General features: G+C 51.4%; 1 protein-coding gene across 1 annotated transcript in view; it reads left to right on the top strand.

The window, feature by feature from the left end:
• OTUB2 (OTU deubiquitinase, ubiquitin aldehyde binding 2) overlaps nucleotides 1-13681 on the top strand; it is a 98657-nt gene that overhangs the window by 71241 nt on the left and 13735 nt on the right. The window contains exon 2 of the mRNA XM_001095170.5: nucleotides 3955-4133. Coding sequence (XP_001095170.1) covers nucleotides 4131-4133 — 3 coding nt within the window. The 5' untranslated portion in view covers nucleotides 3955-4130. The remainder of the gene's footprint in view (nucleotides 1-3954; nucleotides 4134-13681) is intronic.

Here is a 13681-nt window from a genome sequence, read left to right on the forward strand (position 1 = left end):
TCAGTTATTTGGGGGAACTCCCTCCCCATCTTCACCCCCAACCCCATTGGGGTGGCATGGTCTGGGGCAACTTAGTGCAGAACAATTGGGGGTTATTTCCCCAGGAGGATATAAGCTGAGTGACAGCAGGGACTTCCGTCAGTTTCATGCAGTGATGTGCAGTGGGTGCCTGGCACATAGTTGATGTCCAGTAACTCTTTGTGGAATGTTGAATGAATGCCTTTTGCGTTGTTGCTACACCCCTTACCCAAAACGTGCTTCTAAGGGAGGGACAAAGGAGTCCCCGCCAGGCCAGGGACCCGAGTTCCTTTACTCAATACAGGCTTGTCCTCGCAGGATCCAACAAGTGGCTTGTCAGTGAGGAGTCACCGTACTGCACTACGAGTCTCCTCTGTCCTAGAACACCTGCTTCTGCCCTTCCTGGGTTCCAGAAACTTCTCCCTACTCAGCTGGATCCACCTCCCCATTCCCTAATCTCCCCAATCCACTGTTCTTCCTAGAATGATCCTCTTTTCTCAAAAACAAAAGCCTCTTTCTCACCTTTGCCCTTGGGGGTGGGAGCCAGGACAGCCATTGGCTCCAGGGCCAGCCCCCAGCTCTGCTCCCTGGGACTGAGGCATGGGAGGAGTGAGCGGAGGGCTAGTTCTAGCTCTTCTTCTTTCTGATCTTTCCCAGCAGTGAAACAACACCTGAATTTGTATCTCAACAAGTTTTCCAGATCAAGGCTGCAGGAGGAGAATGTTGACACACCCAGCAGAGGAAATTCAAAGTCTGAGTCAAGCCTGCGCTCTGCTTGGAGGTGAAGTGTTTTACATCCTGGGGGCCTGGTCTTCCTACCAAGCACCCTGCCCGCAGCTGGCGGGGTGGGGAAGGCGTTGTCAAGTGAATAAAACCGCACAACGTAACCAGCATCAGGAAAATGGCCGCTCTTGCCAGCATGGTGTGGCTGCCTGAAACCCCTCCGTCATAGCTCCATTCCATTGATCTAGGAGAATGGTAGACAACCCCCTTTTCAGGCACCCAGACACCATCCTTGGTGGGGCTCCTCCCTGTCACACACAAATCTATACCAGCTAACAGAAGCTGCGAGTCTCAGGCCTCATGGTGACCTAGTCCCCTGTAGGCTTAGTCACACCAGGAGGAAGGAGACTCAGGCTCGAAAAGCCACCAGGCAAAGCCCACATTTATTAAGCACTTACTGAATGTCAAGTACAATGTTAGTGCTTTTCACGATCATCTCATGTAATCTTTGAGATAGGAATGAACACTCACACTTTACAGTCGAGGAAACCAAGGCCCAGAGGGGTGTGACTTGCTCAAGGAGTAATGTCATGGAAAGGGTGACATAAGCATACTTGACTCCGCTGCCCACACTCATAATTACTATGGCCTACCGCTCCCTCCAAATCCCAATAGCAAAGGATCAGCACTAAAGGAGGACAGACATACTGAGGAGATTCAAAGAGATTCATGACCATCCGGGCAATCCGGGAAGGCTTCATGGACCAGGACCCAGGATTTGAAGGACAGGTGATATCTGACAAGTGGACATTCCAGGAGGAGCAAAGGTGTGTAGAGGTGCAAAAGCACGAGGAAGTTTCCCGGCCCTCAAAGCCAACCCTGTAAACTCATGTATTATTGGACAAGTGGGGAAGTCAGGGAGAGAAGGTGAGAAAGGTGGGCTAGGGCCATATTACAGAGAATGGGATGATGTCAACCTGGGAGAGCTCTCTGGGTCTGACCAGGCTGAGAAGGGCCAGACCATGAGTGGCATGGGCAGCAGAACCCAGCCCCCAAATCTGGGGTATCCAGCACTCAGGTATGCAGGTCCTTTGCTGGAAGACAGGACACCCAAAGCCTCCTGCTTCTCTGGACTTGTGAAGCCACAGCCGCCATTCCCCAATCCCTCAACCCAGACACCTGGACAACAGGGAGAAGGGGTGCAGGAAGAAGGGAGCAAATTCATTCCAGACAGATCACATGGATCCCCTGCCATGGGCAGCCCCTAAAGATGCCGTCCACATTTTCAATGCGGACCCAGCTTGAAAACCCACTGAACCCTTCTGCAACTTTTTACTCTTCTTACCAGGATTTAGAGAGCTTACAAAGAATCCTGATTAGTTAGACTAAGGAAATTACATTTTCCCTGCTAATTGAGCTAAATTTGTGGAAATACTTTGTTACGCATACATTGAGATTCTTGTAATTCTTGTAAGATTGTGTGTGTGTATGTGTGTGTTTAAAGCCTTCATTACTACAAATACTAAAACAAAACAAAACATTTTTAACCACCCAGATTGTCCAACCCTCTCACTGAGTGAGGAACCAGAAGACCAGAGAGGGTCTGGGCGTTGCCTGGGGTCACACAGCAGTGAGTGGCAGAGCCCAGGGGCCCAGACTTCCTCATAGACTCCAGCCCAGTGCTCCTTCCACACTTCCATGCTGGCCGGGGAACTGCTGGGGCCCGAGGAAGGGCTGAGAGTGGGCCCAGTGCAGCCCAACTTGAGGGCTCATCAAAACCTTGGCTGAAGAGACTCTTCACCCATGTCCCTCACCCAGATACCATGGAACCTGGCTCAGTCATTCCTCCGCAGAGGGAAGATAACATGCCTTGGAATGAGCACTGGCTGGGGAGTCAGAAGTCTGGGGGTCCAGCCCAGCCAGGCCACTTCTTAGCTCAGCAGCACTGGGCTGCTCCTGTCACCTCCCTGGCTTTCTTGGCTGTAAAAAACAAAGAGGAGAAACCCCCTGAAAACAAACGGGGGTCGGGGTGGGGGCAGGTAACACAGCCCCTGTAGTCACGTGCAGAGTGAATTGGAAACCAGCTCTGGAGTCACACTGCCTGGGACTGAATCCCACTTGAGTGCTATGTGACTTACGCAAGGAACTTAAACTCTCTGTAATGTTTCCTCATCTGTGAAATAGGGATAATAATAACAGGACCTACCCCCATAAACCAGTTGTGAGGAAATTAAGCAAGATACTTCTGTATATGTGGAGGGTTCAGGATAGCACCTGATACATAGTAGGTGTTCTGCATAACTGTATAAATAACTGTAAAAAGTTAGATGCTATTGTTACTGCTCCTTGAGCCTCCATTGACCCCACACTCCCTACCCAGGTCATGATACATGCTTGGAAGACTCAGATGTCTGTATGCCCAGAGCCTAGCCTCGTGCCTGGGACTTACAGAGTAAGAGTTGTGGCGGGGGGGAGGGGCGGGGCAGCAGCAGGAAGGGGAATTGCTCAATACACACTCCTGGAAATATTAATATTGTGAAGTGGATGCATGCAATGCACTGAGCCCCCCTTCCCTACAAACTCTCCCTACTACACCCAAAGCAGCTCCTCCAGGACTCAAGGGCTGGTGAATGAATCTTTGAATGATAAATATTCCTATTTTGATGTCCATTAATAATGAGCTTGTAGGCAAGATGAGTCATCTAGACATGGTTCACGGATATCCCTACAATTCCAGAGCCACAGAGTCAACGATCCTGGACATTCATTCATTCAACAAACATTAACTGGGTGCGTGGCAACCTACTGATTCATGAGTTAGAAGAGGGTAAAATATTATGTAGAAGCCATACTTAATGTTATTGGACACGTGTTCCCTAAGCGCCTATCCTCTGATCTTGTGCAAACTATACTTATGTGACCTTGTTTATGAATTAACGAGGGCCAGCTAATCCTTCAGAAGACTCCAATTTTAGGTTTGCGCAAAAGCCCTTCAGCCTTTGCAAACGAGGACCTGTCTTTCTGGGTTGAGCTAACTCCTCTGCTAGTTAAAAGCTTTCTGTGTCTTTAAAAAGGGGAGGCATCCTGTCAAATGGTCCCTAAAGCATAGGCTGAAGGCGCGTGAAGTCCCACCCACTTTCTATGACGTCCTGCATCCCGGCTCCTGATTGCCCGCCTGAGACGTCAATTGCGGGGCGTGTGTCTTCCTGGGACACAGTGGAGGTCTAACCTTTGGTTTGCGGAGTGGTCGGGTGTATTCTCCGCCGCCCCCACGCCCTCGAGGTCCCCGCCACCGAACCAGCGGCGGAGCCCGCCCGCGCCTCCCGCGGCACTCCCGCACCGGATCGCTCCTCGCTGGGGCGGGACCTGGCCTGGCGGCTCCGGTCACTATGGTCAGTGATCGTGGGGGATCGCGAACGGGGAGCGGGCAGGGGGCGCGGTGGGCGGGGTCGCTGTCGGAGCGGGTGCACCTGCGGGACGGGGGTTGGACGCGAGGCTCAGCCCCCAGACCACCCCCGCCGCGTTCCGAACCCCTGAAATACGGAGTCCGGACGGATACTGGGGGCCAGGTCGCGCCCCGCTGTCCCCCGTGGACGTGCAGCTGAGGAGGTCCAGCTCGGCCCCGAGTCCCCGCCCCCAGCGTGTCCGCCCCAGTTGGCCCTGGTCGCCGCCTCGACGGCGCTGGGTGGGCGCCCTCGACGGAAGCAGGGACAGGGAGGCTGCAGCGCTATGGGTCGCCTCCTCTTTGTTAAGTAGCCCCCCAGTCAGCAGTCCACGGCCCCTCCCACCCGAGGGCTCAGCCGTCAAAGACCAACCCACTCCTGGCCCCTGCCCCAACCCCACGAGGGGATCTAGGAGTTGCACAGGGGACCAGATCGTCTGTCCCTGCGGGCGACTAGTCCGTCTCCATTTTTGGAGTCGGGACCCACGTGGAGAGGTTGCCTTAAGTTGTGAGGCACATGAGTTAGGGGTCGGGGAAAAGAAAATACTCAGGAATCCCTGATGGAGAGTCCTGTCTGCACAGAACGGGGCCCAGAGACCCTCTGAGCCAGGCTAACCCTGGGCTTGGGCAGGTGGGGAAACTGAGGTCAGACAGGGAAGGGCTGGTACTGATAGTGGTGGTCCTGGGACTTGAACCCAGGCCTCTGGACTCTCAGTTCAGTACTCTTTGTGTTACATCAGCTCACCTTCCAGGTTGCCATGGGGTCAGGCATCCTGCAGGGGACTGGGTGGGATGGCTGCCTAAGACCCTTCAACCCTGAGCAGGGGGGAGCCTGTGGAGTGAGGGCTGAGTGGCTTGAGTTGGGGCCACACAGCCCCAGGTTCAAGTCTCACTTCCACCTCCTGGAAAGCAAAGAGGCTTTGGTTGGTCCACTCTCCCCCTCAGCACCGTTTTGCACATCTGTAATGGGCTGCTGTGAGAACCATGTGAGATGATTAGCTGGAGCTTTTCCTGTGACAACAGAGTCCTGGAAATGGGTGTGCACAGATGCCTGGTTCTTCAAGCTTAGCCTCCTCTCTCCTATGACTGGGCAGGAAAATGGGTCACCGCAGCAGGATGCTGCCAGGCTGGGGCATGGGTCAAAGCCTGGTCATGGCCTGGCATGATCTGGGTGTGGCATAGGCAGCCAGGGCACTCGAGCTGGGACTGTCCTTGCCAAGCCAGCTTGGGGCGTAGCTGGGGGCCTCTGGGGCATCTGGAAGCACCAGCTTCCTGCTTCCACTTGGTGCCCAAGGGTTTACCTGGTTGAGCTGCTCCTGGAAGGCAGCCCAGGTGTTTCTGCATCACCCACCAGGGAGGGATGGAGCTGGGGTAATGATGGGCTTAGCCACCCGGGAGCTGGAGGCTGGCATGCCCTCTGGCCACCACTCGGCAGCTGAGAGCACAGCAGAGGCGGTAGCCGCTCTTTGTGCCATGCAGTGAGGCCGCTCACTCTGCCCCCTATGTGCCCTAACTCAGGAGACTGGAAGTTAGAGGGCAGGTGGGGTCCAAAGCCCTCACACCTCACCGGGGGCTTGAGTGCCTTGGCAGTGGATGAAGTGATTAACCCACTAAAATAGGATGTCTGTCTGGGAATCACAGGGGTGGAGGCAGTGCAGGGTCTGTCTGTTCCCTTCCCTTCACGTGGCATTTATTGAGCACCTACTGCATGTGGGGACCATACTGGGCCCTATACTGCATGGTGGGTTTTTATGTTGAACCTGCATTGTGTGGATGGTGGTGAGTGTGTGTGTGAGACAGAAGGAATATCCTTGGAAAATACAGCAGCTTCTTTGCTTTCCTGTTTCTACATCACTGGGCTAAGCTTGAGGAAGGGCCCCCCGTGGAAGACACAAAGCCCCTTGGGAAGATAGGGGTGAGACAAGGACCAGGCCTCTGGCAGGGAGTACAAATAGCGAGGAGTCTCATGCACTCAAGGTGCATTTCATGTTTGGCGAATGAATGAATCAGACATAAGCAGGAAAACCACAGGGGCCTATTGTGCTTTGTTCTGTTATTTGTCAAACAGGTCCCCAGTGGGCGCCTTTGTCAGGCCTGTGCTGGGCACTGTGACACTAATGAGAAAGACAAGGTGCCCGCCCGCTCTAGGACCTCACTGCCTGCTGGCCAAGACAGCTGGACACAAGCAGTGTCTGAGCTACAGGTCATAGCCTAAGAGGCCTAAGGACTTTGGGAGCACAGTGAGAGGTCAATATGCTCTGAGGGAGTGGGGGTGTTGGAAGGTTCTGCAGAGGAGGTCTTTTGAGCTGGGGGAGGTCTTTTGAGCTGAGTTGAAGGATGTATATGAGTGTTCAAGAAGGATTTGGGAAGGGTACATTCCTTCTGGTGGGTGCGGGGGGAAAGTGGGCTATCAGGCTTTGAAGCATGGTCAAGAATGGGGAAAGGTAAACAGCCTCTGAAGATGCAAGGAGATTGAGGGAGGCAGGGAAATTGAGTCTGGAAAATTCGGTGGGATCAGGATGTTCTGTGCAGGGCCTCACTTGTGCTATGGGGTTTGGGTTTTATTCCACCAATAAGAGGGAAACCATAACATATTTTTGACAAGTGAGAGATGGTTGACTTGGACGATCTCTCTGACAATGAAGTGGACACAGGGTTGGAGGTAGCCAGGCTGGAGTCAGAGCCTGGCTAGTCCCGTGCATGCATCTGTCTATTCATTCATGCAGTGTGTGAGCTTCCCGGGCTGCCATTACAAAGTACCACAAACTGTGGTGTAGAGCAACAGAAATGGATTCTTACAGTGCTGGAGGCTGGAAGCTGAAGATCAAGGTGTCAGCAGGGCCATGCTCCCTCTGAAGGCGCTAGGGAAGGTTCTGTTCCAGGCCTCCCTGCAAGCTTCTGGTAGCTCCTTGGCTTGTGGTTGCAGAACTCTGATCTTCATGGGGTGTGCTTCCTGTATGCGGGTCTGTGTCCTAATTTCCTCTTTTTATAAGGATACCAGTTGTATTGGATTAGAGGCCCACCCTACTCCAGCATGACCTCATCTCAGCTAATTACATCTGCAATGACCCTGTTTCCAAATAAGATCCCATTCTAAGGTACCAAGGATTAGGAATTCAACATATGAATTTTGGTTGGGGGGACACAGTTCAACACATAACACTCAGTATACATTTCTGGAACATGGCTGTGTGCCAGGCACTGAGAAGCCAGCATTGACAGGCAGACAAAGTCCCTGCGCTCATGGAATTGGCATTGCAGTGGAGGGAGCCGTGCAGCACGCGGGTAAACAGGCGAGCCTATTAGATCATGCCCTGAAGAAATAAAGGTGAGAGGGATGGGGAGGGGCAAGGGAAGGCCTTTCTGAGGAGGTGACTCCACCTGCATCTTGGGAAAGGCAGAGGAAGAATCCAGGTCGAAGGAGCAGCCGCGCAAAGGCCCTGAGGTAAGAATGAGTGTGTCTTGTGAAGGAACACAGAGAGGGCCACATGGGGTCAGAGCTGGGAGGTCATTGTCAAAAGATTGAGTCTTGGCCTAAGTGAGGGAGTCCACTGGAGGGCATGGAGGAAGGCACGCCCTTGCTGGCTAAGCAGCTTGTATCGGCTACTTGTGGAGAATGGACTGGGATGGGGGCAGGAGTGGAAGCCAGGAGGTCCTTGGGCAGATGTTGGTGCAGCCTCCCTGGGGGGAGATGATGGCAGCTTGGACCAATGGGGAGGTTGAGGAGAGAGGAGTGGAGAAGCACCTCTGGGTCTCAGCGTGAGCTCTGCCTGGATGGAGGGGCATTCTGGGGAGCTGGAGAAGCCTGTGGGGGGTGGGGGGCGAGGTGGGCAGGAGAGCAGTCAGGGACATGCTAATTCAGTAATGTTCTCAGACTTCTGAGTGGCGAGTGGCTGTGGAGTCAGAGCTCTAGGGAGTGGTCAGGCCCAGAGAGGAAGCTGTGAGGGTCTGTTGGGAGGATGCTGTATGAGTTCAGGCATATTCTAAGAGGGAAGGCCAGGGCCCAGGTCAGGGGCTCTGCAAAGCCAACCAAGAACTGACCCAGGGGGTGAAGCCTCATTGCAGGGTCTTGTCAGTTTTCTTAGTGGAGCAGCAGACAAGGGACATGTAGAAGCCTGAGCAATGGTCCCAGTGATGTCCACGTCCTAATCCCCACAACCTGGGACTATGTTACCGTGGCGAGAAGGGCTTGGCAGATGGGATTCAGTTAAGGATTCTGAGTTATCCAGGTGGGCGCAATGACATAATCACAAGTGTCCTTATGAGAGCAAGGCAGAGTAATGTGGGGGGAGGGGGGCGGGTGCGTAAGCCAGGAAACCTGGGAGCCTCTAGAAACTGAAGAAGAAAACAGATTCTCCCCTAGAGCCCACAGAAGGAAAGCAGCTCTGTCGCTATCTTGCTTTAGGCCAGCAACACTCCTTTCGGATTTGTGACCTCCAGCACTGTCAGATCATAAATTTGTGTTGTTTTGAGACACTACATTTGTGCGCATTTGTTACAGCAGCCACGGGAAACTCAGGGCACTTGGCTGCCCCTAAATCCATGGCTTCCAAACATTTATCATCGCTCACCTCATCAATACAAAACCTCTGAGGCCAGGTGCTCATGCCTGTAATCCCAGCATTTTGGGAGGCCAAGGTGGGAGGATTGCTTGAGCCCAGGAGTTTGAGACCAGCCTGGGCAACACAGTGAGATCCCATCTCAAAACCAAAAAAACAACAACGTTGAGCACTGCATGCATACATATGTCATATATCATACCCCTGAGTACACATCTGAAGGGACATTTCCTCCAGCCCCTGGAGCAGTCCACAGTGCTGGGCCCATGGCTGCGGGCTGCTTGAGGAGTCCTTGGGTTATGTGGGCAGGTTTCAGGTATATACAGAGGCTTGGGAGGGAAAACCAGAGGAAAGTGGGGACTTGTACTTTCCCTAAATTTGGAGGTAGGGCTTGGTCCATGGATTAGGGATGGGGTATCAAGGGCAAGCTCTCCAGCATCATGGTGGGAGTTTATACCCTGGCTCTTTCATCTCAGCCGGTGTTCCAGGGATGTAGGAGGAAGGACCAGCAGACAGATGTAATACCGTCTCCCACCAAAGACTCAAAGCCAGTCTGAACACCAAGCCCACGTCCTAGCGCTTTCTGCTAGTTCCCAGGGTTACTGGGGAAAAGCAGTGATTAAAGAACATCCTTTTCTCACTTTGAAATATATTCCTCAACGCAAGCTGCTAAATCTGTTTCCAAGCCGCAGTGCTATCTGACTTAATTAATTAGCATCTACTCGCAAACCAGCAATTAAAGGGCTAAAGTCCTTTTAGGTGGCCTAATTAGGTCTGACAGGACATTGTCAAGATGTGGCCTGTCCTTTCTCCATAACATCCTGGAAATTTTCCGCCATGGTTTAAAAAGCAATTACAAATGAGAGCCAGCCAGGTCAAGCCTCATGCCTGATTTATGGGCTAGTAAATCGAGGGTGTGCCTGGGGTTCTCCCAGGAGCTTGAGTCTCTGGTCTTGCCAGGGGTGTGGCCAGGGCCCTGCCAGTGGGGAGTGGCAGGGGACCAACTTGGGCGGAGTTGGATCATTCTGGAGGTGCCAGGTGGGGACTCAAAGGGCCAAAGTGAGAATCCACTTGTCCCTAGGTCCCCTAATAAGCACATCTGGGACCCCTGGGGCCCTGGAGCTAGCCCAAGGTTCCATCACCTGCACCTGCAGATGGAGGTAGCCCACCCGTGAGACATTTGTAAGCAGGGGTAGCTCTTAAATAGTGTGGAGTAAAGGGAAAAAAATCTCCAGAATATCTATAGACTAATATTATGCAAACTTAAAAGGCACGCATACTTACAAGTCTGTATTTTTTTTTTTTTTGAGACGGAGTCTCGCTCTGCCGCCCAGGCTGGAGTGCAGTGGCCAGATCTCGGCTCACTGCAAGCTCCACATCCCGGGTTCACGCCATTCTCCTGCCTCAGCCTCCCGAGTATCTGGGACTACAGGCGCCCGCCACCTCGCCCGGCTAGTTTTTTGTATTTTTTAGTAGAGACGGGGTTTCACCGTGTCAGCCAGGATGGTCTCGATCTCCTGACCTCATGATCCGCCCGTCTCGGCCTCCCAAAGTGCTGGGATTACAGGCTTGAGCCACTGCGCCCGGCCAAGTCTGTATTTTTTTTAAAGGCAGATGCATTTCATTTATACGAGGTACCTAGAGTAGTCAAATTCATTAGAGACAGAAAAGTAGAAAGGTGGTCGCCAGAGATTGGGGGCAAGGGGATGGGGAGTTAGTGTTTAATGAGTAGAGATTCATCATAAGTACGTGGAAGAAAAAAATGGGTATGGGAGTTTCAGTTTGGGAAGATTAAAAGTTCTGGGGATGGATGGTGGCGATGGTTGCACTCTTGTGTGAATGTACTTAATGCCAATGAACTGTGTACTTAAAAATGGATAAAAATAATAAAGTTTAGGCTATGTATGTTTTACTATAATCATAATAAAAAACAAATATATCTAGAAAGACATGCCATAGAAACTACCTATAGAGGCAAGGGGGGATGGAGGAATGGAAATAGGGATCAGGGATGAAGGGGACCAAAACCTGAAAAAATACCTTCCTGAGGCTGGTTTCCACAGCATGTCCTGAGTGTATGGTGAGCTCAGCTCTTAGGAGCTGAGAGGGCTCTGAATCGCTATGTAGTACTTTCTTTTCTTTTCTTTTTTTTTTTTTTTTTCTGAGATGAAGTCTGTCGCGCAGGCTGGAGTGCAGTGGTCCGGTGGTCACGGTTCACTGCAACCTCTGCCGTCTGGGTTCAAGTGATTTTCCTACCTCAGCCTCCCAAGTAGCTGGGACTACAGGTGCCCACCACCATGCCTGGCTCATTTTTGAATTTTGAGTAGAAATGGGGTTTCGCCATTTTGGCCAGGATGATCTTGAACTCCTGACCTTGTGATCCGCCTGCCCCGACCTCCCAAAGTGCTGGGATTACAGATGTGAGCCACCGCACTCGGCCCTATGTAATATTTTCCCTTAACTTGGCTATTTTAAAGAGCTTAAGTAGATTTGTCAAAAATGCAAAGTTTGGCCGGGCGCGGTGGCTCAAGCCTGTAATCCCAGCACTTTGGGAGGCCGAGACGGGCGGATCACGAGGTCAGGAGATCGAGACCATCCTGGCTAACATAGTGAAACCCCGTCTCTACTAAAAAATACAAAAAACTAGCCGGGCGAGGTGGCGGGCGCCTGTAGTCCCAGCTACTCGGGAGGCTGAGGCAGGAGAATGGCGTAAACCCGGGAGGCGGAGCTTGCAGTGAGCCGAGATCCGGTCACTGCGCTCCAGCCTGGGCGACAGAGCAAGACTCTGTCTCAAAAAAAAAAAAAAAAAAATGCAAAGTTTATGTTAATAGAGCAAGTGGAAACCTAACTTGACTTTCCTGGCATAGGTGCCACCCTCGTTCCTAATCCACCTTTAAATATTCCTCATTTTAACTGGTTTTGTTTGTTTGTTTGTTTGTTTTTTGAAATGGAGTATCGCTCTGTCGCCCAGCCTGGAGTGCAGTGGCATGATCTCGGCTCACTGCAAGCTCCACCTTCTGGGTTCACGCCATTCTCCTGCCTCAGCCTCCCAAGTAGCTGGGACTACAGGCACCCGCCACCACATCCAGCTAATTTTTTGTATTTTTAGTAGAGACGGGGTTTCACCGTGTTAGCCAGGATGGTCTCGATCTCCTGACCTTGTGACCTGTCTGCCTTGGCCTCCCAAAGTGCTGGGATTACAGGCGTGAGCCACCACGCCAGGCCCCCTCATTTTAACTGTTGATGGCAGTTTTCTGCATTGAAGTACTTATCTCTGCATGTTGAAGATTAATTGCTTAAATCCATTCCACTCCTCCGTTGATTACCTTCTCAGACACTGCAGAGGAAATGTAACAGATTTTGTGTCCTCCTTCCGCCATTTTGGTTTTGGTTTTGGGCAGTCCACACACCAGCAGTATTAAATATAGTTGTTCTACTGTTTGATCTATGATTTAAAAAGACCCAAGCCACCATTTTAAGTCAGCTGTCTATAAAAACAACAAGACTTTTATATAGTATAAACAAATTGTTAGATAAATAATGAGACTTTAGAATGAAGTCAGAGGGTGCATGAGTGCAGAGCAGGTGCGCTTGCTTTTCAGTATTACCTGTTTGTCCTCCTACCATCCACGCAAGGCAGCAGAGAGCGAGCTTTCTTTCTGAAACGTACAGAATCCTATGAATATTTGCTGTATTAGCACGCAGTTATGAGTGCCAAATTAATTGTACAACTAGCAATTGTTATTATGCTAGTAATGTCAATCTTTCATGATTTAGAATAGACAAAAACATGTTAACTTTTTATAAATTTGCCTTTGAAGTCAATAAATCTGGCTTGGTTTAAGTTAAAAGAAAAAACACAAATGAAAATGGAATGATTTTAAACTCCGAGTCAGAGGCCTGCCCAATCTGGAGAAGAGAGACTAGCAAAGTAGAAAGGAGTTCAAGGTATGCTAGAGGCTGTCTTTCTCCTTGACACAATTAGAAGACTTGAAGGAAGTGGAAAGGCAAATCACTTTCCTTCCAGATATCACTGATGTATTTTACCGCCGTGTCTGGATATTGCCTGTAAATCGTGTCCTGTTCCACCTGTGATGAGCATCTCTTGGGCTTGAAAACTCTGTTGTGGACACTGAGCCCCCAGGATCAGAAGCTGGATGGAGAACTTTCCTGGGGGAGGCCTCAGGGGCAGGAGGTCGGGACCTGGCCTGTTGATAAGAAGGCCCTGGGCTGCCCTGCGTGGAATGTCCCTTTGTGTTTAGCAGCCTTGATCCCTCAAGACCTCTGTGTTCTGCCTACCTAGCAGTTTGGCATGGTAGAATTTCCATGGGCTTCAGAGTCAGATAGATCTGCCTAAAATTGCTTCTTAGCACAGGGCACGTGACCTTGTCAGTAGAATGGGCATAATACCCATCTCAGGAGGTAGTTGTGAGGATTCAGTGAGATAATGGGGACATGTCAGCCTCTCTCCCCGAGCCTAGCACATAGTATGTGCACAATAATGGCACCTGTTATCACCTCATACCTCTTGGGCCTAGGGTAGCAGATCGCCAGATCATCTTCCATGTGTTGACTTTCAGCCTCACACTCGCAGGGTGGCTGCTGTAGACATTGCATCTGCACTAACGGCGGGAAGAAGTAAAACACTCCCATCTCTGTTCCTTTTATCCAAAACCAAAAGCTTCCCCAGAAGTCCCCAGCAGACTTTTCATGGGTCCAGCTGGCCAACCCCAGCTACCTGACTGCCCATCGCTGCAAGGGAAGCTAGGAAAATGGGAAAGAGGTAGGATTGTTGTGACTTACCCAGTCATTTTTCATTGTGTTGTGGGATTCCATTAGTGGGGAGGAAACGGGTCGCAGCTGATAAGGCAGAAGCCCTCGGCACCTGCCCCCAAGTGTTACCTGATTCCTCCTGATGGTTTTCCTGTTGCTTTGCCAG

This window comes from Macaca mulatta, chromosome 7 (genome assembly GCF_049350105.2).
Source record: "Macaca mulatta isolate MMU2019108-1 chromosome 7, T2T-MMU8v2.0, whole genome shotgun sequence".
NCBI lineage: Eukaryota > Metazoa > Chordata > Mammalia > Primates > Cercopithecidae > Macaca > Macaca mulatta.